Raw genomic sequence first — 27,544 nt, 5'->3', positions numbered from 1 at the left:
ATGTCAAAGAGGAGAGGGACAAAGGGTCGCGTGTTGAAAATGTTCAAACGCCGGCAGGCTTTTTCAAGGAGTAGGGCAGAAGTAATTCCTAATGGAAGCCCTTAGAAAATGGGGGCAAAGGTTGAAAGAATTGCGACATATCCGTAATCGCTGGGTCTGAAACGCTGACTAACAGAGAACAACTCCACGCTTTCACAAACAATAGGAAGAGGGGATTCACTAGTGCACATTTAAAGCAGAATGAAAAATGAGCTCCTACTTGCGGAATCATTTGTACCCAGGGAGATGCATGAAACACGGGATTCAAATTCCAGGTGCGCAATTTGGTTCTAATGAGGCAGCAGGGATTCCAATCAAGATCAGGCTGCGATACTGGCAAAGGAGAGCTTGACTCTTTCCCCTTTTTTCTGGTGAAAACGCCACCATTGCATGCCACCCCTTTTCCCTACTGATGCTTAAAAGCAGCTGGATGGGGGCATTTCTGAGCACTGAAACAAACAGGGGGAATAATAATAATAACAACATTCAATTTATATACCGCCCTTCAGGACAACTTAACACCCACTCAGAGCAGTTTACAAAGTGTGTTATTATTATCCTTACGACTATCACCCTGTGAGATGGGTGGGGCTGAGAGAGCTCTGAGAGAGCTGTGACTGACCCACGGTCACCCAGCTGGCTTCAAGGAGTGAGGAATCAAACCTGGTTCTCCAGATTAGAGTCCTACCGCTCTTAACTCATCCCCTTCCCCAGTACTGTGGTTCTAATCCAGAACCTACCCCCACGAGCTGTGTTTAAATTATCTGTCTGGAGACCAATCACAGAACCCCAAGATCCCCATAATCTTCAGTCAGTGTGATCAATTTGAAATGACACATGAAGATACTTTTGCCGCTTCCGGTCTACGGTCTACAGTCCTAGTTCGACTACATCCCTTGGCGGGGTGGGGGGACAGGTGCATCTAGCAAGTGTTTGATGGATTCATGTACGGATTTTCTCTTAAGCAGTTATTTCTATAAGCCTTCGTTGCTGTTTGAATACAGGCAACTTTATCATTAAGCATGGCCAAACAAGAGGTTTTGTTTGCAGTGAACAGGAAAATATACTTCTGGTTCCTGGATTACTTTCTGAAGAATAGAGGACAGACTTTGCATGCCAGAACATAGCAGGAAACAAACTTTGACCACTTATCCAAAGAGAACATAACTTTGGTGGGAATAAAGCAAGTGTGAGGGGGTCCATTCGTGAAGTTTGCCCGAAAACCACTAAGGGCCAAGCTACAAGTGACGAATGACACTTGAACAGCAACTCAACGGACTCACGTGTATTCCTCCCTGTTCACTTGCACTCCATTTGCGCTCCACTTGATCACTATGTGGATAGAAAGCCTCATTGGCCCCCTTCTGCGCAGCAAAAGATCTTTATAAATGACAATGTGTGCAGAATATATTAACAGTGCTTTGGACAATAGAAATGTTTTTTTACATGAGAGCAAATCTGTTTTTTAAAAAATAAATATTAGCGTGTGAGAACTTATTTAAATGTGCTGAAATTTATAATCAGCTTTGAAAGAATAGAAGCAGTATACAAATTAAAATATAAAATGGAAGTTATGATGATGGGGCTTGTTGGGTCCACAGGACACTGGAGCTCCGACACATATGACGAAGGGAGCTTTGACTCTAAAAAGCTCATATTTTGGAAATCTAGTTGGTCTTTAAGGTGCTACCAGACTTAGATCAGACTCATCTAACATCAGTGATGCTTCCAGTTTCTAGTATCAAAAATAACCATGCGGGGGACAGCAATGGAAGGCACAAAATAGCACAAAAGTGTTATCTAAGGTTGTCAACCTCCAGGTGCGTCCTAGAGATCTCCCAAAATTACAACCGATCTCCAGACTACATAGATCGGTTTCTCTGGGGAAAAAATAGCTACTTTGGAGGGTGCCTTCTTTGGAGGACTCTATGGCATTAGGCCCTTCTGTGGTCCTTCCCCTCTCCAAACTCTATCCTTCCCAGGCTTCACTCCCAAATCTCCAGGAGTTTCCCAACTCAGGGTTGGCAACCGTAACCTTATCTTCTGAGCTGTTAAGAAAAAAGATACTTCTCAGTTTTCAAGTTCTAAACTGAGAGAAACGAGGCCTTCCACGGGCCAGCTGATACACAACCATCGATTTCCCTTGGGTTTGAAAAGGCCTTGTTGCTAGGCCTCATGCTTTGAATTCAAAAATTAGGCTTGCCAACCTCCCGGTGATGACTGGAGAGCTCCCAGAATTACAACTGATCTCCAAATCACAGAAATCAGTTCCCCAGAAAAAAATGGCTGCTTTGGAGAATAGACTCTATGGCTTTATGCCCAGCTAAAGTCCCTCCACAAACTTTGCCATCTCCAGGCTCCACCACAAAAGTCTCCAAGAATTTCCCAATCTGGAGGGGGCAACCCTATCAAAAAGATACAAAAAGAAGCCACCCCTTTAGCACTATTTTTGGAGAATGTGATGGGGGTAGTTAACAAGTGTTAAAAGGCTAACTGGCTTGCATTAGGTATAACTTATGTATATACTCCAAAAAAATGGTACACAGCAACTCTGTGCCACAAAATGTGCAAGAGAGATGTGGGGAGGAGGGGGGAGCATTTCTGTTCATTGCAGATCCATGTGTCTATTGTTGTTATGAAACGAGCATGTTAGGAATCATCTAAGTTTGTCTTGCCAACTGCCTAGCGGGGGGAAAAATGTCCTTCTATTTAATAGAGGCTTAATGGGATGTTATTTACCAGGTGATATAATGTACCGCCATGCCAGGAAAAGGCTCAGCTGTCCATTTCCATGGAAGGGATGGGATGTTTTTCTCCAGAACTACTGGCAACCTTATAATCTGAACTCAGCTCTGGTAACTCATGTGTCTGTAGGTTGCCAGCCTCCAGGTGGTAGCTGGAGATCTCCCAGAATTCCAACTGATCTCCAGACAACAAAGATCAGTTTCCCTGGCTGCTTTGAAGGGTGAACTCTATGGCATTATACCCCACTGAAGCTCCTCCCCTCCACCCTCTCCAGGCTCCACCCTCAAAATCCCGAGGAATTTCCCAACCTGGACCTGGCAACTCTAGGTTCAGTCTGGATCTTTTAAGATAAAAGTGCATGCACTAAGCGTGGACAGAGTGCTGAGCCGCAACTGCCAGCATCTTCACAGTTAGCATGGAGGGAGGGAGCTTCCAGTCATGGTGTCCAGGAAGCTTTTGAGTCTCAAGACCTATATTTTTGTAAGTGACAAGAATGGTTTGTGGTCCCTGCACTCCTCATAGATATTACATGAGAACTGGTTACATTTTCTCAGCATACATGGGTCTCCTCACTTGATTTTGCTTTCACAAAAGTGTGTGTGTGTTTGAGAGAGAGAGTGTGTGTTTGGCACTTCTGCCCATCCACCAACAGAAATACGTTTTATTAGGACCAATCAAAACAGCAGGCAGAATTTTGATTTCTCCAGAATTCTCCAGCAGTGAGGGGGCGCGGGGCGGGGGGGGGGGGGCAGATGCTCCGGTCTCTTGTCTGCATGTCACGGTTTTGAACATCCAGCCTGATGGAAAAATTCTAGGGAACCTGAAAAACCCGCACACCTTTTCGGTGTGGTTTTTGGTCCTAAAAAGATATTACCTGGTTTGGGCTGAAAGGGTGACTGGTGTTCTTAGCAAAGAGGAGGACATACGCATCTGCAGTAAGAATCCAAGTCACCAACATGGAGCTTCTGCAAAGAGAGAGCCTGGGACATGTGCCTACTGCAGAGTACCCCTATACACAGAATCCGAGCAAACGGTTTTAGTCCCAATATGCACGTACTTGAGAAAAAGAAACCCAGAAAGAAGCTCGAAGGCTCAAAGAGAGCTAAGGTGCACAGACATGATCAGAGGAATTAGAGAATCTACTTCCCAGCTCATTTTGAACAACGCACACACGTCATTTTCAACCCACCCACTAAACTCACTGGGATTTACAGATTGCCAACTCCATTCGGAAATTCCTGGAGATTTTGAGGGTGGAGGGCAGATTTGGGGACGGAATTCAGCAGGAATGTGATGCCATAAAGTCCACCCTCCGAAGCAGCATTTTTATCCAGGGGAACTGATCCCCGTCGCCCGGAAATCAATTAATTCCGGGAGATCTCCAGGCCCCACCTGGAGGTTGGCAACCAACTAAAGTACGCGCACCTGTGCGGGCGATGACTTCAGGCAGCGAAGAGGCCCCGACCGGTTCGTGATGGGCACCATTGCGTCTTGACAAGCCGATCTACATTGGCCTCAAAGCCTCCCCTGCGCAGAGCGGCGCTTACTCGCGAGTAAAGCGCGCCAAGGCGACTGCAAGCGCCCCGGGCTCCTCTGCTACACTTGCAAAAGGAGCCGGGCGTTCGGCCGGGGGAAAGAGTCGAGCCCGCCCTGCTGGCTGAACGCGTGAAACTCAGGCGCTTCTCGGGGGTGAGCCGGAGCCCCCTGCAGGCCCCGCCGGGATGCAGGGAGGGTCCTATGGGGAGGGGGGCGCTGATGAATAGTGAGGGTCTGGGACCAACTTGGAGCAAGACGGATCCCTTGCAATTCAAGAGGGATTCCGAAGCAAGTGCAACCCTAAGAAGAGTTACTCCAGTCTAAGCCCAATGAAATCAACGGGACAAGACTGGAACAACTTTGTTTAGGATTGCACTGTTAGGACTGCAGCCTTCTAGGAGAAATCTTGGATTGAGGAAGGGGGATGGAGGGGGGCAGCAATTCTAAAAGTGCAATCCTAAACAGAATTGACTCAGTCTAAGCCTATTGATTTCAGTGGGCTTCGACTGGAGTAACTCTGTTTAGGATTGCACTGTAAATCCCCTTTAATAACGTGGATTATACTTCTGAGTATACTTCTGAGTAAACACCTAGGGATCTGGCTCTTTTTACGAAGTAATATTATGCACATTGATTTGGGAGTAAGCACCACTGAAAGCAGTAGACAGGCCAAGTGAATTCCTAAAAACGTATTTGGAAGTTAATCCCGCTCAGTCCAGATGGGTTGACTCTGTTGTAAGTGAGATTAGGATTGCACCCTTTTAGTGTCGAATCCTGCACACACTTTCCTAGGAGTAAGACTCCTGTGAGACCCATTCAGGATCGGAATATTTCGAGAGAATCTGGATATTTTTTATAACAGGGTGGGTGCATTGCAGAAGAGAAAGCAAGAGCCTTATTTTCTGTGCTGTGGAATGGAGTTTTATTCCAGCACAAATTTGTATGGAGTACAGGCCGCTCTTTCAGGTTCCTTGCATGCATAGTGAAGATCCGCACATTGCATCTGAAGAAAGGAGCTCTCATCCAGGAAAATGTATGCTGGAATCAAATTTAGTTTGTCTGCAGTGTAGCTGAAGAACCCCTTGTTCATTTCTGATGCAACAGAAATAAATGGCTGCCAGGGTGGGTGCACAAGGATTCGATGTGAATGGTTAGTAGCAATCTGAGCTCTAAACTGATATTTGGAACATTTTGGAAAAGATAGGCAGAGGCAACTGGGCTGTGGGCTTTAGGAAACTGCTTGGCTTTTCAAGTCTTAACATTAAAACAGGACATTTGGTATAATTCCCCTTCCCCAGCAGAGGTGGGAATTAGTGCCACTGGCCAGTGTACAGGTGACTGGAGATTTGCTCCTTTCCCAGTGAGTTCTTCTGCGTTTATTAGGAGGGCAACCCTGGAAATACCAGCGTGTCCTTCACAACCGATTTAGCTGCTTTGTAATATGCATTTTCCCATTTAAAGTCTGGCATTTTGGGCCTTAAAATGTGGAAGTGTGAATTGGCTGTAAAAATGCCTTCTGATGTGTGTGCGTCAGTGCAGGACGAAACGCAGGACAGCATGCTATGAAGTTTAGATTTCATATTTTGAGTTACAGATGGAAATTAGTCAAAGTACCCAAGCTGGGGAGGGGGAGTAGGCAGACTTTAGCCAAAGTATCCAAGTGGATGTATTGTCGAAGGCTTTCACAGCCGGAGAATGATGGTTGTTGTGGGTTTTCCGGGCTGTATTGCCGTGGTCTTGGCATTGTAGTTCCTGACGTTTCGCCAGCAGCTGTGGCTGGCATCTTCAGAGGTGTAGCACCAAAAGACAGAGATCTCTCAGTGTCACAGTGTGGAAAAGATGTGTCATGACCCACATCTTTTCCACACTGTGACACTGAGAGATCTCTGTCTTTTGGTGCTACACCTCTGAAGATGCCAGCCACAGCTGCTGGCGAAACGTCAGGAACTACAATGCCAAGACCACGGCAATACAGCCCGGAAAACCCACAACAACTATCCAAGTGGAATTACAGGATCTGAGTCCAACGGCAGCTTAAAAATCCAACAAGGTTTTCAAGATGTAAGCTTCCAAGAGTCAGAGCTCCCTTCTTCAGACAAACAGAATTAGACCAGGATGATGGGCTTGTTTATGGAGATCCCTGGCCAGCAACTGATTTTATGTGTGAGACCATTTCAGGAGGGAGTGGGAAAACGCCATGCTGGAAAGACACCCCTAACCCCCAGCCAGACTGGCACCAGTTCCCGTTTCTAGTTACCATTTTCTCTACAAGCCCTCCTTGCCCTTGCAACCGGGGGTGGCGTATTTGAATCTAGTTGCTTTTCTACTCAATCCTACGCATTTGATTACCCCCCTCTTGACACATTCCTTCCTAGAGTCTCTGTGCTTCCCCTTTTGCATGGGACCTTCCCAGTCATGGATCTCCTCGAGGCAGAACTGAGTGAGTTATTCGCCCCAATCAAAGGTGCTGAAAATATCGGGAATAAAGCAGGAGGATCCAGAGAAGAGAATGGTGTATCTCAGGGGAATGTGGGCAGTTGCCATTACAGTGACCAGGCCGAGAACCTCTATCCCCTTTCGTTTGGTCGAATGCTGGAAGAAGGAGAAGTTCCGTGTCCTCTTTCTTCAAGAGAAGGAGAGAAACGTCTTATATTGCTGAAGACGGTGCAGCTGAAAATGGAGGAGGAGGGCTTCCAGCAGGGCGGCCCTACCTATCTGCAGGACAGGCTACAAGCCGTGTTATCCCAAGAGGCCAGCGTCTTGCAACCCTTAGAGGTGGCGCCGCAGAGCAACAGCATCCAAGGGAACCCGGAGGAAGACTCGGCAGTAAGTTTTCTGGAAAGCGTTTATACAGTCCATGAAATGGAAATGATGCCCGTGAACAGTCCAAAAGAAGCACAAGGGCTTGAGGAAGATAAAAGGTCCACTGAAAAGACCCCGGAAGTCCTCTGGATTAAGGTAGTTGTGCCTTTTCATTAAGGTAGCTATGTAATTGACAAGGTAGCTCGGCTTGAAAATTCATTACGGCAGCTGTTTGAGTACTTGGATATAAATCGGTTTAGACCTTCTAAAGTACGCGGGATTACACCAGCTTCCTTGGTCTTAACTGAATGGCAGATCAGTCTGTCCTTGGGTAGGAACGGATATGGTAATGTGATGGCCCTCACTGCGTAAAAAGATAGTTAGGAACAAAGAATTTACATAAATAATCTTCATCGGGGATATATCTGGAGGAGAATCGTGTGTGAGGGTTCTTAATAGGAATCCCTTTGAAAATTTCCATTTTTTAAATATTGCTTAACGTAAAAGAAGATTAGTCCTATAAATCCAAGGCCTTTATATTGCAGTAAAGTAGCAGATGTTAAACATTCCCGCAGGTCATGATCAGAAAAACAAATATTTCATTCTGAGATTCCTTGGGTAACATCGAGGCTTGACGGATTATTGAAGAGGGTTTTGCTTCTTGATTTGGTTTGGTAGGAAGAAGGTTCACATGGTTTAAATTCGGTCTAAATTGGGATCCTGATTAAAGACAGTTGCCCCCCAATTCTGCAGAAGTAATCTATGTATGGAGACTGGGTTTGGCAAGTGAAACAACCGTACCGAGTGCACAAAAGTTTTTTTTTTGAAAAGGAGAAGGGCAAAAAGCCATATCCAAAAAACACTATGCCTTATTTTGTAGTGATACCTATGGGTCCCATGCTAATGTTTTTTAATACTCAGACAGAAAATGAAAAAAAAAGTACCACCCTAAAAGAACATTTCTGCAGTTCCAAAATTCTTCTGTCAACTTCTGAGGATCCGTTTTGAGGATTTTCTCCCACACTGCATGGGTTTCTAAGGAGCATTTCATACCCATGGGCTGGGAGTTCCATAGTTCCCAGATGGGTGGCGGGGGGCAAGTCAGATTGGGGCTGCTGTGTACAGGAAGAAGAATCTTTAACCTTTTCCTTTCTGCACTGTAATCCCGGCAAGAAATGGCCCTCGGGAACCACTGTTTGCTCCTTTAGGAAACGTAAGTGATTGGGCCCATGTGTCCTTGGGAAGTATGGAACTCTCAGTGCATGTGTGATTCCAAGTCTTCTTGTTCGGCACAAGGAATTTGTAATGTGTGAATGGGCCCTGAATCCTGTGGAATGTGACTCTAAGCAACAAAGCACAGAAAATGCACAGGTGTGAATTACAATCACGTACACTGTGTCGTTCCAAATTTCCCTTTAAAAAGAACAGCTCTGAACTAGGCACTGGAGATCTATAGCCACAGCTCTATCTTCATTCAGCCTTCTTCTGTTCCAGTAGTTCTCTGAATTGTGCATCAGCACAGACCACTTACTCATAGTTCTAGGTTGGTAAAGGTAGTCCCCTGTGCAAGCACCGAGTCATTACTGACCCATGGGGGGACGTCACATCATGACGTTTTCTTGGCAGACTTTTTATGGGGTGGTTTGCCATTGCCTTCCCCAGTCATCTACACTTTACCCCCAGAAACCTGGGTACTCACTTTACCGACCTCGGAAGGATGGAAGGCTGAGTCAACCTTGAGCCGGCTACCTGAACCCAGCTTCCACCGGGATCGAACTCAGGTCATGAGCAGAGCTTGGGCTGCAGTACTGCAGTTTACCACTCTGCGCCACGGGGCTCTTACACTCATAGTTCTAGAGGGTCTAAAAGCTAAAATATGACTGAGTTTAAATCCTGATAGAGAGTACAAGGCCTTTCCAGACTGTATTGAGTACACTTTCCAACCACTTGTCTGCTAGAGAGTGTTCTCAAAGCTTTACAACGTAAAGATGAAAATCTGAAACACAGCACCATCAAAAACTATAAAAATATGATCTAAAACTATAAAAATATGATTCCAAGTTGCAGCGCTGAAGCAGAACAGCAGTAATGACCACAATTTAATAGCCAAGAAAAACTCTTGTGTGTAAAACAATGTTTGCCCCTGGTGGCAGAATGAAAGCAAGTAAGTGGCTTGATGGGTAAGGAATTCTGGAAGATAGAGGCCACCACAGAGAAGGCCTTACTTGTGCATCAACTGGTATCATAACTGGATGTCCAACTGCAGTAATTCACGTCAGGTTATGTCCTCTCCCTCCTTTTTAAAAAACAGATTAATAGAAGCAAAGATATAGTTGCAGATGACGGTAAGGTCCAGCAGCTGCCCGCAACTGAAGAGGAAAGGATAAACAATCCCTTTGCGGTTCAAGCAGCAAAGCTTCTGGGTGCTCGAATTAAAGCTGGCTCCTTATTGTTGCACACGCCGGAAAATAAAGACCGAGATGACGACGCTGCATCGCAACAGCCAGCAGCAACAAGTACCGATGCTCCTTCAAAAACCCACCAAAGCAGAGGCCGAAGGAGAGAAGGTATCCGGTCGCTTGTTCGGTTTTGAACTTACCAGTCGTTGTAGTTAAGGGCCGTTTCCACACGGCTTACCTAGTTCTGGAAAACAGCGAAGTCTCGCACAAAATCGCACAAGAAGACGCTGTTATCACGCAAAATCGCACGAGAAGACGCTGTTATCACACAAAATCGCACAAGAAGATGCTGTTATCGTGCGATTTTGCATGAGATTTCGCTGTTTTCTGGAACAAGGTAAGCCACATAGAAACGGCCAATGTCTCCCAATCCTTTGAGGATGGCTTGCTTCTGGCTAGCTGCTGTTGGTCTGATCTAGCGGGGCGGTTCTTGCGATGTTCCAGGAAAGCCATTCGCTTGTCATTTAATTCATTTGTGCAGAGCTGTGCACTTACATGAAACACGTGGCAAAACCTGGTTCCATTTCACCTTTTGCATGGTAAGCCCAAAATGACCGTGCATAGTGTGATACACAGTTCACACATGGGCCGTCGTCACACGGGCTTTTATTTAGCGCTAAAATGGCGCTATTTCCCGGCAAACACCCACCTTATTCCAACACTGTAGCGATTTTCTCTCTTCTGCTTTGTGCTTGATAGTCGCGCTATTTTGTGCCTCAGTGTGAATGCCTCACATTGATGTATTTCGCCTCGCAACGTCCTATGCCCTCCCTTCAATCCCAGAATCCATTTCTTCCTGCGACTCCCCTTTTTTTAATTTTATTATGTCCTTATAACGCCATAACATAATGCAAACTTTCTGCTGAAGTAAAAATGACTCAATCGCCATGGCAGAGTCTTCAGCGATGGGGATCACGCCAGACAGGGAGTTTTCTGCGGGCAAAGGGCTATTTATATAATTTCAAAGTTGGAAAAACAAAAGAGTCGTAATGTTTTGCTCTAACGGAATGTTTATATGCTGTTATTCCGTTATAGCGGAATTAAACGCCAGAATAATTTTTAAAAAGGGGGGGGAAGGAGCTGCTTCTGCGCGGTTAGAGAGAACAGAACAGAGTGCTTCGGTGTGGACAGCTGGTGGCGCGAAGAGCCGTTAGGTGACCCAAAGAAACGTTACTGTGCCGATAACAGGTAGGACGCTATATGCTGTAAATTTAACAGAAGAGATGCCCGTGTGACGACGGCCATGGTGATGATTTATTTATTTATTTATTTCGATTTATATTCTGCCCTCCCCGCATCAGCAGGCTCAGGGGAAATTGTCATTGTGCTTCAGTGCTGAAAAGGTGATGTGCAAAGCCATTATATAAGTAATTGTGAACCAGATCATTTAACCTACCTTGCAGAATGAAAAGGGTAGACCAAGACGGGTAACTGTGTTAGTCAATCTGTAGCAGTAGAAAAGAGTCCAGCAACACCTCACTCTCAGCCTAACCTACCTTACAGGGCTGTTGTTGCCGTGAGGAAAAATGGAGGAGCGGAGAAGGATTTGGTAAGCTGCTTTTGGCACCCCATTGCACAGGAAAGAGGGCTACAAATGTCTAAATAAATACATTCACACACACACACACACACATATATATAGGGCTTTTTTTCAGTGGGAACGTGGTGGAACGGAGTGCAGGCACCTCTTAAAAATGGTCACATGGCCGGTGGCCCCGCCCCCTGATCTCCAGACAGAGGGGAGTTTAGATTGCCCTCTGCACCGCCAAGCGGCACAGAGGGCAATCTAAACTCCCCTCTGTCTGGAGATGAGGGGGCGGGGCCACTGGCCATGTGACCATTTTCGCCGAGGGCAATTTAAACTTTAAAAAACTACCCCCTTGTTCCAGCTGACCCAAAGTGACGTCATTGAGGTTTTTTTATCCTTTTTGTATTTTATTTGTGTTTATGGCAGTTAGGGGAAAGGTCCTCAAGCCGAAGCAAGTGAAGAGTTTCTGTGTATGGGTATGAATCACTGATGATTACAATAATACGATAAATTTTCTCCACTCATCCAAGCTTACGAATATGTCAGGAAATATTTTGTAGGCTGAATTGTGAAAGAACATCACAAAAGAGTCAGCCGCACCTGGGAAGCATAAATTACCAGGAAGGAGGGGGGGGAGAGCATTTTGAGCCCTTTTATAATTTTGTGTCTGGGTCTGCTTGAAAAGCAAGAGACGTTTCACACTCCCTCATCATTCAGTGTCACAAAATGCCGTTCCATTGTGTGAATTTGCAGATGTTTTGTAATCAGAACGAATGAGAGGGAGATAGGGGGGGGGGGCTGCTTATGAGAAAAAAAAAAGATTCTGTGACATTTTGAATGCCTCAGGTTCGAGTCAGGAGTCAAAAATGAGGTTGTGCATCTATATTTTGCAAGCATTTCCTGCTTCTTGGAGGAACATGATGGGGAGTTTTGCAGATGATTTTGTTTTATATTTTTGGAGCTTCTTTCATTTTAGTCTTTTAAGAAGCAGACTAAGGCGCTACTCAGATGGAAAACTTAAATGCCAGTTAACTTAAAATGTGTACCAATTGGCCTTGTTGCCAAGCTCATGAACAGGCCTCACTCCCTTGCATGGGAATGAAAGAAAGATGAGCACGACACATCTGCCAATCGGGCGGCAAGCCACATTCCTGCACGTTTTAATTTAACCACTTTTAAGCCTGCCATCTGAAGGCAACCTAAATGTCTAATATGCATAGCACAAAGAATTTACCCAGTGCAAAAAGCAAGAATATATGATGTCTGAATAAAGAGAACCTCATTCTTAACCAATGTCCACATATTAAAAGTCTTGATAAATGCAGGTCTCAGTCATCAGTGCGAATTACACTGTTGGAAAAAAAGGTCATAAAAATGTATCATCAGTGTGTGTATGCCAGCTTTTTAGATGTTGATTAATCACCAATATCTTGTTGCATATACAATCAGGTTTTGTAATAGCCAGACATGGTGTGAACTTTCTGGTGTTTTTTGGTGATTTACCATTGTCAATATAAATTGAAACTACCAGCCAACACCACTTTCTTGTTCACTAAAAATATACCAGCACAGAAATTTATCTCTGCCTGTAAACATGCATTACGACTTTAGCTGCTTAAAAACCTCATTCCCGCTATACAAACTGTCTTATATTGCGTAAACCTTTCCTCCAAACAATTGAATCCCACATAGAAGGCAAAAACTTGACAGTCTTCCAGATGCTTACCAGAAATGGCCAACTGGTAGTCTGCAGGTTAGATCAGAGCTACAAAACAATTTTACCTAACTTATGTGAACCTACATCCAATTTTAGGATGCCTTTACTTGCCAAACCCAAGATTAAAATTCTCTGCTCAGGGCAAAGAGGTCAAGTATGTGTACACCAATTTGCCACTTGTTTTGATAAAAAAAAATCGGTTTTAAAAAATATTGGATGTTATATTTGTTTTAAATTCCAGAATTCTTGAAGTATTTCATACGAACCTGACTACTGAAAAGACAGTGATAAAGCATAGCGGTCCCTAAAGTTTACAAAGTCCAGACCTGAGATGGGCTAGCTTCACTCTGGTGTTGCCTACTTGAATCTCTGCGGCATATCAATGTGTTATAAATTTACATGGCACACTCAGAATCCCAGCAGTTAAAGCGTAATTAATCTGAGTAAAATATTCTGGGCAATGCATTCCTTATTTTTCTGTACCGTTTCTGAATGCAAGGGAACAGATCTGCAGGATTTTTTTTCTTCTTTTCCTTGTACTCAGAAGTTGAAATTGGCGACCTATCAATTACCGTGCTCAGTTCAAGGTATTGGTTATCACATACAAAGCTCTTCACGGCCTTGGTCCGGCATACCTACGGGACTGCCTCCCTCCCTGTGTTCCTCCACAGCAACTTCGCTCATCTGAACAGGTCTCCTGCAGTTGCCACCCTGCACATGTGCAAAATCAACAGCAGCCCATACACGGGCTTTTTCTGTGGTGGCCCCTTCCCTGTGGAACAGCCTGCCTCAGGATGTCAGGAGAGCCCCCACTCCTAGCTTTCTGCAAACGATGCAAAACCCAATTATTCAAAAAGGCTTTTGTATTGTAAGGAGGGGTCTCAGTTGCTCCACTGATGAGTTAGGGACCATAGACTTCACCCATAGATTTCACCACTATGTTGCTTTACATACAGCTATGTTGCCTTATGTATTATCTGTTCCTTTAAATATGTGCTCCTATGTCAGCCCTAGAATTGCTTAAGTTCTGGCTCAGCGTTTCTTCAACTCTGTATTGAGCCAGTATGGTGTAGTGGTTAAGAGCGGCAGGACTCTAATCTGGAGAACCGGGTTTGATTCCCCGCTCCTCTGCTTGAAGCCAGCTGGGTGACCTTGGGTCAGTCACAGCTTCTAGGAGCTCTCTCAGCCCCACCCACCTCACAGGGTGTTTGTTGTGGGGATAATAACAACATACTTTGTCAACTGCTCTGGGTGGGTGTTAAGTCATCCTGAAGGGCGGTATATAAATCGAACTTTGTTGTTATTGGGTTCTTGCTAATGTTATGTCTTTGTAAACTTGTGTTTATTTACCCTATGGCATTGTTTATGAAATTGTCCTTGATACTGACTGTACTAATCTCACACTGTGTAAGCTGCCTTGAGTCTCATTGAGAAAGGTGAACTATAAATGGCATAAATAAATAAATAAATAAATAAATAAATAAATAAATAAATAAATAAATAAATAAATAAATAAATAAAATCTCTTAGAGTCTGGATCTCTGTTCAAGACTCCACTTCCTGGCTCTGTGAATGAATCATAGCTAGTCTAGACTTTCATATCTCTTCAATAAAACAATTTTAGCGAAGGCAATTCACACGTTCAGATAAGGTCATAGTGATTGGTGTGCAAGTGTGTGTTTCTTTGTGTGCGGGTGGCTAGGAAAGCTATAGAAAAAAGTGACCAATTGTCCCTCTTTTCTCCCCTGCTGTTTTTTCACATGTGCTTTTTATGATTTATTTGACCTGAAAATGATTGTGCCTTTCTAGGGAACGTGCTGCTGCGTTGCGATTCCTGCACATTCACCTCTTGCAGTGTGTCGAGCCTTAATCGTCACGTGAAAAAACACTCCGATGAAAAGCCCCACATGTGCCACATCTGTCTTAAGGCATTCCGTACAGTTTCCTTGTTGCGCAACCATGTGAACACCCACACAGGTATGATTAGTACCAGAAAGCATCTTTTGTTTAACGGGATGCCTTCGACGTTTAACCATCACGTGTTCTTCTAAGGACGAGGGAATGTTCTCTTCAGAGCTGTAGAAACCCAAGTTTGTCGTCTGCATGTTTGTCACCAGCCCAAGTTTGTCCCCAGCATGTTCCTCGATGTAACTCGTAGCTAAAATGCCGATTCTGCTATCTTTTTATAGGGACCAAACCGTACAAGTGTAGCGAGTGTGACATGGCCTTTGTCACTAGTGGAGAGCTTTCACGGCACAGGCGTTATAAACATACTCTTGAGAAGCCCTTTAAGTGTTCGTTCTGTAACTATTGTAGCGTGGAGGTAAGTACAACAGTCATATTTAGGATGAGCTCTGGGTTTCTGTCTGAAGGAAGAGGGCGACTTTATTCTGAGTGGAGAGACCAGTGTGGTTAGAGTGTGGGACTAGGGCTTTGGAGACGTGGATTCAATTCTCTGTTCGAGGGACATGCAGCCTATGGATCCAGAAGGCTAGGTGAGATGCTGCAATTACCAGTGTGCAAGAGTAGAAAAGGGCAAGAGTCAAGTAGCACCTATAAGACTAACAAAATTTATTTATGATAGGGTATGAGCTTTCGTGAGACACAGGTCACTTCTTCAGATACAGCTAGAATGTGAGTCCAGGTATGGAAAAATCAACATTAGTAATATGTAAATTACTAGTTTACAAAGTACAATTACAAATTGTAATTACCAATGCTGATTTTTCCACACCTCCCACGCCTCTGCATATCCCACCTAATCCAATCGACATCTGTACTCACTACACTCCCCAAGATATGAGGACAGATGGACTCACATTCTAGCTGTATCTGGAGAAGTAAGCTGTGTCTCAAAACAGCTCATACCCTACAGTAAATGTTGTTCGTCTTATAGGTGCTACTGGACTCTTGCTCTTTTCTGCAGACAAACATGGCTACACATCTTGATTAGTGTGCAAAAGGAACTTCAGGCAAAAATTCTAAAGGGGCTGAAGGGCTTCGTAGAAATCCCTTGCAGGAACGGAAATGATAGAAGTGAACAGTTACCAGTAATCCAAGTGCAAACCATGCAGATTCATGCCAGTAAACTAAAACAGTTGTGCTCCTGTCCAGGGCTTTTTTTCTGGGAAAAGAGGTGGTGGAACTCAGTGGGTTGCCCTTGGCAAAAATGGTCACATTGCTGGTGGCCCCACCCCCTGATCTCCAGACAGAGGGAAGTTTAGATTGCCCTCCGTGCCGCTCCAGCGGCATGGAGGGCAATCTAAACTCCCCTCTGTCTGGAGATCAGAGGGCGGGGCCACCAGCCATGTGACCATTTTCAAGAGGTTCCGGAACTCCATTCCACCACGTTCCAGCTGAAAAAAAGCCCTGCTCCTGTCTATATTTTATTAGTTGTTGTGAGGTCTCATGTGAGCCACTTCCTCATGAAGGACTTGCAACTGCTAGTGTTTAGTTTGCAGAATCTTGATGGATTATAAATCAACCTATCCATTATCAGTAATGTAAAGTTCTATATATTCAGTTGTACAAATTGACTTCTCTTATACTGTCTCTTCATTGATCTTGTGCTCTGAATTCTGATGCAGCTTGGCTCTTTAATTAGAAAAGGCCACTGGCACCAGCCGTACTTAACCATGAAGCTCCCTGGATAACTTTACTGAAATATTTATTCCCTTCATTCCCACTGAAGGAACCCAAAATGACATACAGAAGTAGGAAAAATACAATTAAAATAAAACAAACAAAATAACCAGCTATACATTGGGGTTGATCCAGGATGCTGTAGGCCTCATCCAAGGCCATAGGGCATGAGCCTTGGTTTGCATAAAAACCCTTCTGGCTATGCCCAAGCTTTATATATGGAAACAGGAAGAGAGAACAGATGCTCAATTCAGAGCCAAACTACAAGTGATGCCTGACACAGGTTGGACACTTGTCAGCTTCCCTCAAGTTTTGATGGGAAATGTAGGCATCCTGGTCTTGCAGCTTGGCTCTCTGACTGCTGTCCAACGGACTTTTCAACTGTCACTTGTCCAACATTCTGCCAAGCTGCCTACATTTCCCATCAAAACTTGAGGGAAGCTGACAAGTGTCCAACCTGTGTCAGACATCACTTGTAGTTTGGCTCTCAGATGTTACAGCAAGTAGCAGTATGTTCGCCTCAGTCTCTCCTTTTGGTCAGTTATTCTCTTTCAGCCTACCCAACCTCACAAGGTTGTTGTGTGGACAATAGTGGAAGCTGGGAGAACTGTATATGCTATTCTGTAATCCTTGGAGAAAGGGCAGAATAAAAATGTGATGGATCGATAGGAAGTACTTTCAGACGAGAGCTTGTGGTGTGCCTTTCCATTCCACTTTGGTCTGCAAGAAACAGTTTCTGCATGATTTTGCATTGGCCTAACAGATTTTTGCAACTGCATTGACAAGCCTCCATATCTGAACATGTGATGCCACCCTTTGGAACCACTTTCTACTCCCTTTAAAACCATTTGGTTGGATCTCATGGATTCGTTCCACTAGCGGTGGCTGGGAGGAGACTGAGAGCCCAGCTACAAGTGACATCTTACACAGGTTGGACACTTGTCAGCATCCCTCAAGTTTTGATGGGAAATGTAGGCATCCTGGTCTTGCAGCTGTAATGGAGAGCCAAGCTGTAAAACCAGGACGCCTACATTTCCCATCAAAACTTGAGGTAAGCTGACAAGTTTCCAACCTGTGTAAGGCGTCACTTGTAGCTTGGCTCTCACAGGGTGATTATTTGAGCCATATCCTGGACTCTTACTGCGTTTTCCTTTGCATTTATAATGCTAGGCAAGCAAGTTGAAGCGCCACATCCGTTCGCACACGGGGGAGCGGCCTTACAGTTGTACTCTGTGTGCCTACGCTAGCAGAGACACTTACAAGCTGAAACGGCACATGGTTACTCACTCAGGTAAGCAGGAGAAATGCTGTTCTATAAAACACCACCGCAGTGGTTTTTTGCGTGTGTGAATTTTTCAAGACATCTGCTTGCGATGATAATTGGGCTGATTCCTGATGATTTCCCCTCCCTACAGCAAACCTTCAATCCCCCGCCCCCATTATGAGGGTCCCCTAATCCTCAGGAATTGAATTGCTGGGGGATTCAGCAGGCTGTTATGGGAGGGCATGTGTGAGGTATAAGATCTAAATCATGTTGGTTCACAAGTCAGAAAAGATACCCCCCTCCATCCTTTGCAGATGAGGAGCACAGTCCAAATAGTTAGCACTTTTAACAACTCTTGAAACCATTTTCAGATTACAGTTCCCATCTGCATGTAAGGGGAGATCATCATCATCATCTTCTTCAGTATCATAACTGTGCTTATATATTGCTCTTCTAGACAGATTAGTGCCTCACCAAGAGTGGTGAACAAGTTAAGAGTTATTATTTTCCCCACGATGCAGCTGGGGAACTGGGGCTGAGAGGAGTGGCTTACCCAAGGCCACCTGCTAAGCTTATGGCAGTAGTGGGATTCGAACCAGTAGAGTGCTGATTCACAGCCAAACCACTTAACTACTGCCCACAATCCTCCCAGTATGCACAGCCATAGCATAGGACAACGTGCATAATTTTCCAGCTTCAGTACTCACGGTTGTAACCCAGATTTATAGTGGTATACATGGGTCATTTCGTAGAAAAAGAGCTGGAGGAACTCATTAGCATAACTCATTAGCATATGCCACACCCCTTGACATCATCTATCCTGGATGTTTTGGACCCAATCTTGGCTATTCAGGGCCGAAATTGGGCCCAAAATGGCAAAAAGGGGCTGAAAATGGCCGAAAAGTGGCCCAAAATGGTCAGGATTGGGCCACTGCTGAGTGGGAGAGTGATCCACCACCCGTCAGAGGCCCGATCCGGGCTGTTTCGGCCGCTTGAGTCAGGGACTTGATTTGGACTTCTAAGGCATAAAATTTCTTCCCAACTGAAACAAAATTCAGCAAAATGATATCTTCTATTAGGACCAACCAGTTGGTACCATGGAGATACTAAAGATGCAAGTTGCAGTACAAATTGATTATTGTCAGTGCTAGGAGGGGAAAATCCGGTTTTTGAGGTACAAAAAACCAAAACCTTTGAGTCTGGAACTTCAAAGGATTCCTTTGTTGGACTGAATTCTGTTAGAATAAGCATTGGTAAGATTCTGAAGTAGATCAAATCTTCACAGGACAGACTTGAAAGATCCATTTGCTCAGGGCTTTTTTTCTGGGAAAAGAGGTGGTGGAACTCAGTGGGTTGCCTTGGAGAAAATGGTCACATGGCTGGTGGCCCCGCCCCCCTGATCTCCAGACAGAGGGGAGTTGAGATTGCCCTCCGCACCGCTCCAGCGGCGTGGAGGGCACTCTAAACTCCCCTCTGTCTGGAGATCAGGGGGCGGGGCCACTAGCCATGTGACCATTTTCAAGAGGTTCCGGAACTCCGTTCCCCCGCATCCCCCCTGAAAAAAAGCCCTGCATTTGCTTATGCATTCATGTAGTTCCTAGCATTTTACAGATTATAAGGTAAGCAAAAGATGATTATCCCCTCCCATGTGGAGGAGAAAAACATAAGAAGGTACAAAGAAAGAATCAAGGGTAACCAGAAATGAATTCAGACAAATGCAATTGCTTGCAGTTAAATTTGATTGTACTTGGAGAGTGGGACAAAGGTCTTTATGGAAGAGGTGGCCTTTGGCTTGGGATTCAAAGAGAGGGAGATCTGGACATCAAGAGCGTCAGGAAGAATGGGCGGAGTTTTTTATTCAAATGCATAACTGGGCCGCTACTTTTGTACTATGGTCCTATGATTGGTCAGTGCAACCTTTGTGTTTAATACAGCAGTGGCCGATGGGGACGTCCAAAATACTGAACAGAAAAGTCACGGAAAGGATTCCAGCACCACTCAGATTTCCGCCCCCCCACCACCACCACATTTCCTTGCCCCGTTTTTTTTTCAAAGTCAAGAGGATGCTGCATTTGGCAAAGGCTTCTGAGATAGATCAGCATTGTCTATTGTAGCACAAAGAATATCATAAAAGCAAACGAGGAGAAATGAAATCCCGAGTGGAATGGTGCGTGTGAAGTGGGTAAATCTGAAGTTTGTAGTGGGAGTAAAATCAAAAATAAAAGAAAGAAAAATAAGGGCATATACAGAACACCAAAGTTTTCAGCCCTGGTATTTTACTTTCCAATTTACAGCTCTGTCTTTTTCTTTTTCTTTTTTTTTAATAGGTGAAAAGCCCTTTGAGTGTGCGATTTGTAAGGCCAGGTTCACGCAGGCTGGGACTCTTAAGTTCCATATATTGCACAAACATGGGGAAAACGTCCCAAAACACCAGTGTCCACGCTGCAATACTTCTGTTGCACGGAAAGGTGATTTAAGTAAGTTTCAGTATTCTGTTATCTTTTAAGAATCGACGAAGAGTTAAGGCTAGCAACGATGCTCGAAACTGATTTAAGAAACTGCGATCCCCAAAGTATTCGGAGTCATTTGTTCTAAATCAATAGCTGGAGAACAAGAAAAACAAAGTGTTTCTCAAAGGCACCCGCAAGGGTTGTCACTGTATCCTCTGAGCCGTCTTCCAATCCATGGCCCTTTCAATTCAGTTATATACTGAGCATTTAACATTCAAAACGCTTCACACCTTATCTTGCTGAACTCCGTACAAACAGCCCTGTAAGGTTGGCCAGCATTACTCTCCCCATATTGCAGGTAGGGAATCGAGGCTGGGAAAAATGACATGAGTAAAGCCACCATGTGAGTTTGTGGCAGAGAACAGATTTAAACCCCATACCTCCCAGATCATGGCTCACTGGCTAAACCACCGTACTATACCAGCTCTCAATTTTAGTTAGGTACCTTTAAGATTCCCTGGATTTGGAGAATCTAAATATTCAGTCTTGAATAATTCAGTTCATTCGTTTTGTGCCATTCTTCTGTTTTTTTAAAAAAGTCTGGACTTTGTTTAGTCGTCTAGCTTTTCTTTTTCTTTGTTTGTTTTCCAACGGGTAGTCTAATGGGCAATTAATACCACTGCACGTTAAGTAAATCACAGCACAAAAGGAAATCCCAGGGCACTTGTGCAATCGCATCAGGTTTGCTTTTGGCACAATGATTTAATCAATGCCCGTATGTACTGGTGGATATCATTAAGAGAGAGGGGGGAGAACAGGAGGAAGCAGAAAATGGCTGCAAACTTAAGCATATGTATCCAAGTCTCAAGTTAATTTTAGAAATCCTTCAAGTATAAGTCAATAAAAGCAGAGAAGACCTACGGTGCCGTTACAGGACCGAACACAAGAACTTGGATTCCACTCCTTACACATTTGCTAGATGTTGTGTCTTTCAGCTGAACTTGCCTCACAGGATAGTTGTTAAGATAAAATGTTTGTGGATTGAATTATTTTTAAATGTGATTTTTATTATGTCCGTTTTAACTTATTAGCCACCTTGGGGGCCCTTGTGAAGATAGAAAGTTAGGGTAGAAATTTTGTAGAATAAATGAATAAAATGGAGGAGAAGAGAGAGACGTGTGCTTGCTACCCTCATCTTTTTGCAGGAGAGTATTAAAATGTGATCCTTAATAGAGAAATTCACTCATCCCTAAGCAGAAGGCAGTTGCTCCAGTGAAACAAGAAAAAATTATGAGTTCCAGAAAACTGTTGGGGGGCAATATCCCCATCACCAGCCTAATTTTCACCCTCTTTCCTTGCACCAGACAAGTGCATTGATTTATTTTATTGACTTCATTTATACCCCCCTTTTCTTCAGTTCTAGTGGCTTACTGCATTCTCTTCTTCTCCACTATATCCTCACAACAACCCTGTGAGGTAGGCCAGTCTGTGAGTGTATGACTGGCCCTAAGTTGCCAAGCAGGCTTCCATGGCAGAGTGGGGATTTGAACCTGGGTCTCCCATATCCTAGCCTGACACTCCAACCACTACACCACACAGGATTATTTGGTTCATTGATTTGCATAGAAGATGTTGCCCTCAGTCGGGAAAGCTTCCTTTCCTCACCTTTTGTGAACCTGGGGTCAAGTGACCATCCTTGGGGTCCCGTTCCCCCCCCCATTGCAGCCATACGAAAAGAAAAAAAAATCTGATTTGAATCTCTCTGACCAGACATGCAGCCACAACCAAAAGTTAGATTCAGAAGAGCTTAAGGAGCAATCCAATAAGTGTTGCTTCAGAATGGCCTTTGCTTGTTTCAGAGGAGCTCATGCAAGTGGTTTGCTGGATGTCATCCATGAAAATATGCAAAATTCTGAATGTTTGAAACTAGCAAATTATTAATTTTTACATTGAAGGGAGGTGGCGCCACCTTGTGGCCAGTTGGAGTTAATGAGCTCATGTCTGGTCAGTCCGTTTCCAGTCCATAAATGGATTCCTCATAGAACACCCCTGAAAATTTTGAGCTAATTTTAGCAAAACTCCTGTGGCTCAGAACTCCTTAGATGTTTCTCCTGAGCGCAAATCTTCTTAATTTTGTTTAAAGGTGGAATCTTAACACAGTCTATGAACGTCTTTATTCCCTCCCCCGCCCCCAACTATTGCTGTGCTGAAAATTGGCTTTCCCTCAAAATTGTGCAGGAGTTACGCTGGAAGTCTTTCAGCAAGTATATCTGAAAATTTCACAGAGAATTTTGGTGCTCTTGTTCTTGGTAGCTCTTTGAATGCAACCCAGAGATAAACAGATGCAATTTGTTTGCATAAAAAATAACTCTGATTTTTAGGAGGTCCAGGGAGCAATCAGAAGCAGGTCTACGTAGGAGTCAGCTCATTATGTTACTGGGGCTTACTCCCAGGAAAGTGCTATTGTAGCCTTCCTGGGTTATCTTCACTGGCTAGCAAGAATGTACAGCTCCATTCTCATCAGAGATTGATGTGCTTTGATGCTATAGAATACTTAAAAGCTTTGCACTCTTCAGAGACAAGAATGACAGGTGGAAGGCTCATTCCACTACAGTTATGAGCAGCTTGGTTGAAACAGTTAAAAAATTCCAGTCAGTTTCTGACTGCAATTTAGAATACTGTTTTTATTATATGTGAAGCCTTGATCGCCTGGTCCTGTTATGAGCCTACATGGATGTATCTGAGGTCTTACCACCTCCATTAGGAGTTAGATTGTCATCAGAATCAGGGCCTATTTGCTGGTTGCTCCCTGTTTATGGAGTTCTCAGTTTTCCTTTAAGAAGCCAGCTGAAGCTACTCTTTTTCTAAAGGGCAGGTGGCAAAGAGGTTAAGAGCGGCAAGACTGTAACCTGAAGAACTGGGTTTGATTCCCCTCTCTTCCACTTGAAGTCAGCTGGATGACCTTGAGTCAGTCACAGCTCTCTCAGAGCTCTCTCAGCCCCACCCACTTCATAGGGTGTTTTTTTCTGTGGATAATAATGACACTGACTTTGTAAACTGCTCTGAGTGGGCATTAAGTTGTCCTGAAGGGCAGTATGTAAATCAAGTGTTATTATTAATGTTATTTCTGTTTTTTAAAAAAAAATATTATCTCAGCTTTATTTTTTAAGGTTATAATGTATTTTTATTATATGGTCAGGCAACCTGGGCCTTCTTCAGGCATAAATAGTGAGATATAAACATTTAAACAAATAAGACGATCTGCACAGTTTGGGGGTACTGCAGAAATTAGATCATGTGATGTCTAAATAGTCAATATTTAAATAGTCAATAGTTAAATGGGCTGTCACTTAGGGGAGGGGAGGGAGCTGTTCCTGTTGGCAGCAGAGGAGAGGACTCGAAATAATGGGTTTAAAGTACAGGAGGGAAGGTACTGGCTGAACGTTAGGAAAAACTTCTTCACGTTAAGAGCAATTCAGCAGTGGAACCGGCTGTCTAGGGAGGTGGTGGGTTCCCACTCAATGGCAGTCTTCAAGGAGCGGCCGGACAAATACTTGTCGGAGATGCTTTAGGCTGTTCCTGCACTGGGTAGGGGGTTGGACTAGATGGTCTATAAGACCCCTTCCAACTCTTGAGTCTATGAAATATTCGTGTTAGATCTCAGCTCTGAACTAGGGTTTCAGTTTGGTATAAAAGAAAGGGGAGCATCCTAGGAAATGGAGGGGGGCATAGATTAATCTGCATTCCACAGTTGTGTGTCCAAGAAGTTAGTTGTGATTGCCTCTGAGAGTTTGGGATGCTGGAGATACGTTGAAAAAGATCGGCATACTCGGATGCAGATCATGTAAAATTCAGTTTTCAACTTCTGCTTTGAATTTGTCCTTGGAAAATGGGATGGGGGGGAGTTATTAATTCTTACTTGTGAACTGCCTAGCAAAGGTCCGAGGGGAGTTCAAAGACAACGTGGAATCTCAATGAAGATCAGTTCAGAGGAGACCCAATAAGGCTCCCTTTGAAGTGGCTGGAAGCATTCCATCCGCTTTTACTGCCGCACGGGTCTGGCCCACAGCATACATTAACATCTGAACTTTTATATCTGTTTAGAAAACACTAATGGATTATATGACTCTTGAAACCCTCGCCGCTTTTAAATTTCATTAAGTAAAGAGAACGTATTTATTTATAGTGTCCAGGAGGATCACAGCACACATTTTGGGGAAGAGATCTGAAACTTGCTTTGGTTTGTTGTTGTAGCCAGGAATGAATAGAGAACAAAACAATATATTTGAGAATCTTCTCAAACAGCTGGCTTTGCATTCATCCTAAGAACACTTCCCTGGGAGTAAGCCCCACTGAATAGACCTGAATGAGATTCTGAGTAGACCTGTTTGGGGTTGCTCTCCTTTTTTTACCTGCAAATTTTGCAGAATGAGTGATACGAGTGATTGACATAGCTATAGCCACCTTCACTACAGCCATTTCTGCAGGGCCCTAAGTATCATTCACCTTGACAACTGTATGGACCTCTGCACAGATTTATTGAGCGGGGGTTGCACACAGTGCCCCTGTGGATCTGTGGTTATGGACGTAATGATCGTTCAGACGGCAGATACCGGTGCTTTCTGTGGCTCTAGCAGCTGGCAGATCCTAGTTGTCCTGCGCTCTGCAGGCAGGCCTAGTCTAGCCTCCTCCTTAGGCTTGGCTGGTTAGACACAGAAGGCTCCGCAGGAGCTGGAGCCCTGAGCTTGCCTCTAATGGACTCTTTGATCCAGCAATGCAGTCTTCCCAAAGCCTCGTCCTAAATAGGCTGGGCGTTCATCTGGCTCAGGGGCACTTGCGGACAGGCCTTGAGGCTCCTGCAAAGCAGGATCCTGCGAAGGAGCAGAACTCTCAGAGCCCCGTTCTGGATCCGGGCTGGGATTGCACGCTGCCAGTCTGGCACTTGGCCTCCTTTGTGCTACCTTGGCTCAGGTAGGGTTGCCAGGTCCCCCTACCCCCCCCCCCCAGGGCAGGAGGGTGGAGGCCTGGTTCTTAGCTTTTGATCTTCCCAGGAAGTGATGTAATCACGCAGGCCATGTGCCACCCTAGGAGTGCTCCTGCGCTCTGCAGGGAGCTGAATTGGGCAGTCCGGGAGCATGCTGCACGGCCCAGGAGCACACCCTGGGAGGAGCGTCCCCCCCCCACCTGTTGGCCAGGTGAGCGGGGGCAACCTGGCAACCCTGGGCCCAGGCCTTCCACTGACTCCACTTTTATGGAGTGGGAGTGGATTCTGAATGGGGTTTGTGTATTGCCTGGTGGAGCATGGTGGCTATTTCAGAGGATTGTGGCAAGCTCCCTCTGGCAGGGTGGTCTCTGGTGCTGTTGGAGTGTGGTCAGCAGGTGCCTCTGCAGCACCAGGCCCTCCCGGATCCTGCTGGTTCTCCTGGTTCCCTACTCCTGAGATCCTGGAGAAAAACTGGAATGAGGGCATGTCAGAGCAGCAGCAGATTCTTCCGAGGTTGCTGCGGCTGGAGCGTCACCGACGTGGCGGCTTTCTCCAGAGCAGCTCCCTGGGAGCAGGACGCCCTGGGAGAAAGTAGCAGCTGCCCGCCCCCAAATGATCGCTGGGAGCCCTCTTGTCCAGCAGGATTGTGACTGGAGGAACGATGTGCAGAAGCTGCTGCTGCCGCCGGCTTTCTCTGGTTCTTTAGGCAGCAATTCTAACAGAGAGGGGAAGGACACTCAGACTTCACTTCCCAGGAAAACTTGCGAGAACAATCAAGTGTTCTCCACGTGAAAAAAGTCACTTGTAGCTTGGCTCTGAGCTCTCCAAGCCAGAGTCACTGGACTGGGCCATGAGCCCATCTCTGTGGCCTCCCTGTTTCCTACACCTTCCTCTTTAGCATTCATACAAACCACTGGTAATTCTGTACTGTCAAAATACCTTGGTGATGTAAACTGCAGGATGTTGCAATGAGGCAATGAATAATGATGCATTTGTTCTCATCTTGCTTTTATATATTGTGGCCTTTGTCAAAGGGCCAAGCTACAAGTGACGAATGACACTTGAACGGCACATGAACAGACTCACATGCCCCTGTTCACTTGCGCTCCACTCCATCACAAAGATGCAAGCAAAAACACATGGCTGAATAAGTTCTAAGATAAAGGAGATCTATGGATGATATTTCCAAGAGGTTATTTTGCTGGTCGGGGAAAACAGGGTTATTGTGGGTGGAGTGGTACAGTATTTAGGGTGTCAGGTTCATATCTGGGAGACCCAGGTGCAAACCAGCCATGAAGCCTTGCCCTTCTTCCTCCAGCTAACCTCACAGGGTTGTTGGGAGGATAAAATGGAGAGAAGAGAATCTCGTGTACCACCCTGATAGAAAAGTACAGATAAATAGACCAAGAAGAAATCAGGAATTGCCTATGGGAATTGGCTAGTTACCTGTATATAGCTCATCTTCTGGTGATGGTGAGAATATTCAACATCCAGCTACTAAGTGCGCATAGAAAATGGAGTGTTTAGAATAAATGTCCTATTCTCTCTGGATTACACTCCTTTTGCCCACTATGCTTTTGCTCTCCTCTTAACCTTCTGTATGGAAGATGCCAAAATAGATGGACCAGTGGTCTGATCCATTTGTGTTCTGTGTGTGTGCATGCGTGCGTGCACATGCGCACGCACACGCACACGCAGCATCAAGTTCTTGTTAGGATTCTCCCCATTCCCAGTTGCTCTTTGAAAATACTGTGGGTCAGTTCACATGAACATCACAACTCATGACAACAGGGTTTTTTTCCCTTCCTCCTTCATGATGAATAGCTTAGTGATCTTGTCCGTCACAAGCCAGAGCGGTCACTTTTGCTGGCTGACACAAGTCTCCTCAGTGTTCCACCCCAAGCCCCCGTAAATTTAACATGTTAAGTGTTTTTGAGGAGTACACCTAAGATGTTTTAAATATACACCTCGAAAGGTGATGTGTGATGCAGCAAATCCATTTCTAGATAACCCCATCAAGGAGCTTCCACTGAGTGTACTGTCAACGGCAAACCCAAGTTTACCTCTTTGTAATGTGCAAAATTACCCTGATCTGGATAGCCCAGGTGAGCCTGATCTTGTCAGATCTCAGAAGCTAAGCAGGGTCAGCCTTGGTTAGTAATTGGATGGGAGACCTCCAATGAAGGCCAGGGTTGCAGAGGCAGGCAATGGCAAACCACCTCTGTTAGTCTCTTGCCATGAAAACCCCACAAGGGTTCGCCATAAGTCAGTTGTGACTCGTCGGCACTCTCCACCATCAGTGTACAAAATTACTCAGTGTGACCGTCATGAATCCCCAAATCCCAGCTTTATGACACAGCGTGGAATTAAGAAGCAGA

At 44.9% G+C, this 27,544-nt stretch overlaps 1 protein-coding gene across 1 annotated transcript in view; it reads left to right on the top strand.

The window, feature by feature from the left end:
• The first annotated feature begins 6,735 nt into the window (after window positions 1-6,735).
• Window positions 6,736-27,544, top strand: part of CTCFL (CCCTC-binding factor like) — a 35,027-nt gene continuing 14,218 nt past the window's right edge. The window contains exons 1-6 of the mRNA XM_054980453.1: window positions 6,736-7,278; window positions 9,434-9,609; window positions 14,634-14,803; window positions 15,016-15,149; window positions 17,639-17,759; window positions 20,060-20,209. Of these exons, the coding sequence (XP_054836428.1) occupies window positions 6,736-7,278; window positions 9,434-9,609; window positions 14,634-14,803; window positions 15,016-15,149; window positions 17,639-17,759; window positions 20,060-20,209 (1,294 nt within the window). The remainder of the gene's footprint in view (window positions 7,279-9,433; window positions 9,610-14,633; window positions 14,804-15,015; window positions 15,150-17,638; window positions 17,760-20,059; window positions 20,210-27,544) is intronic.

The sequence above is a fragment of the Eublepharis macularius genome, chromosome 5, assembly GCF_028583425.1.
Source record: "Eublepharis macularius isolate TG4126 chromosome 5, MPM_Emac_v1.0, whole genome shotgun sequence".
NCBI lineage: Eukaryota > Metazoa > Chordata > Lepidosauria > Squamata > Eublepharidae > Eublepharis > Eublepharis macularius.
Note: the sequence above shows the minus strand (reverse complement) of the source record. Positions and strands in the feature narration are given on the sequence as shown.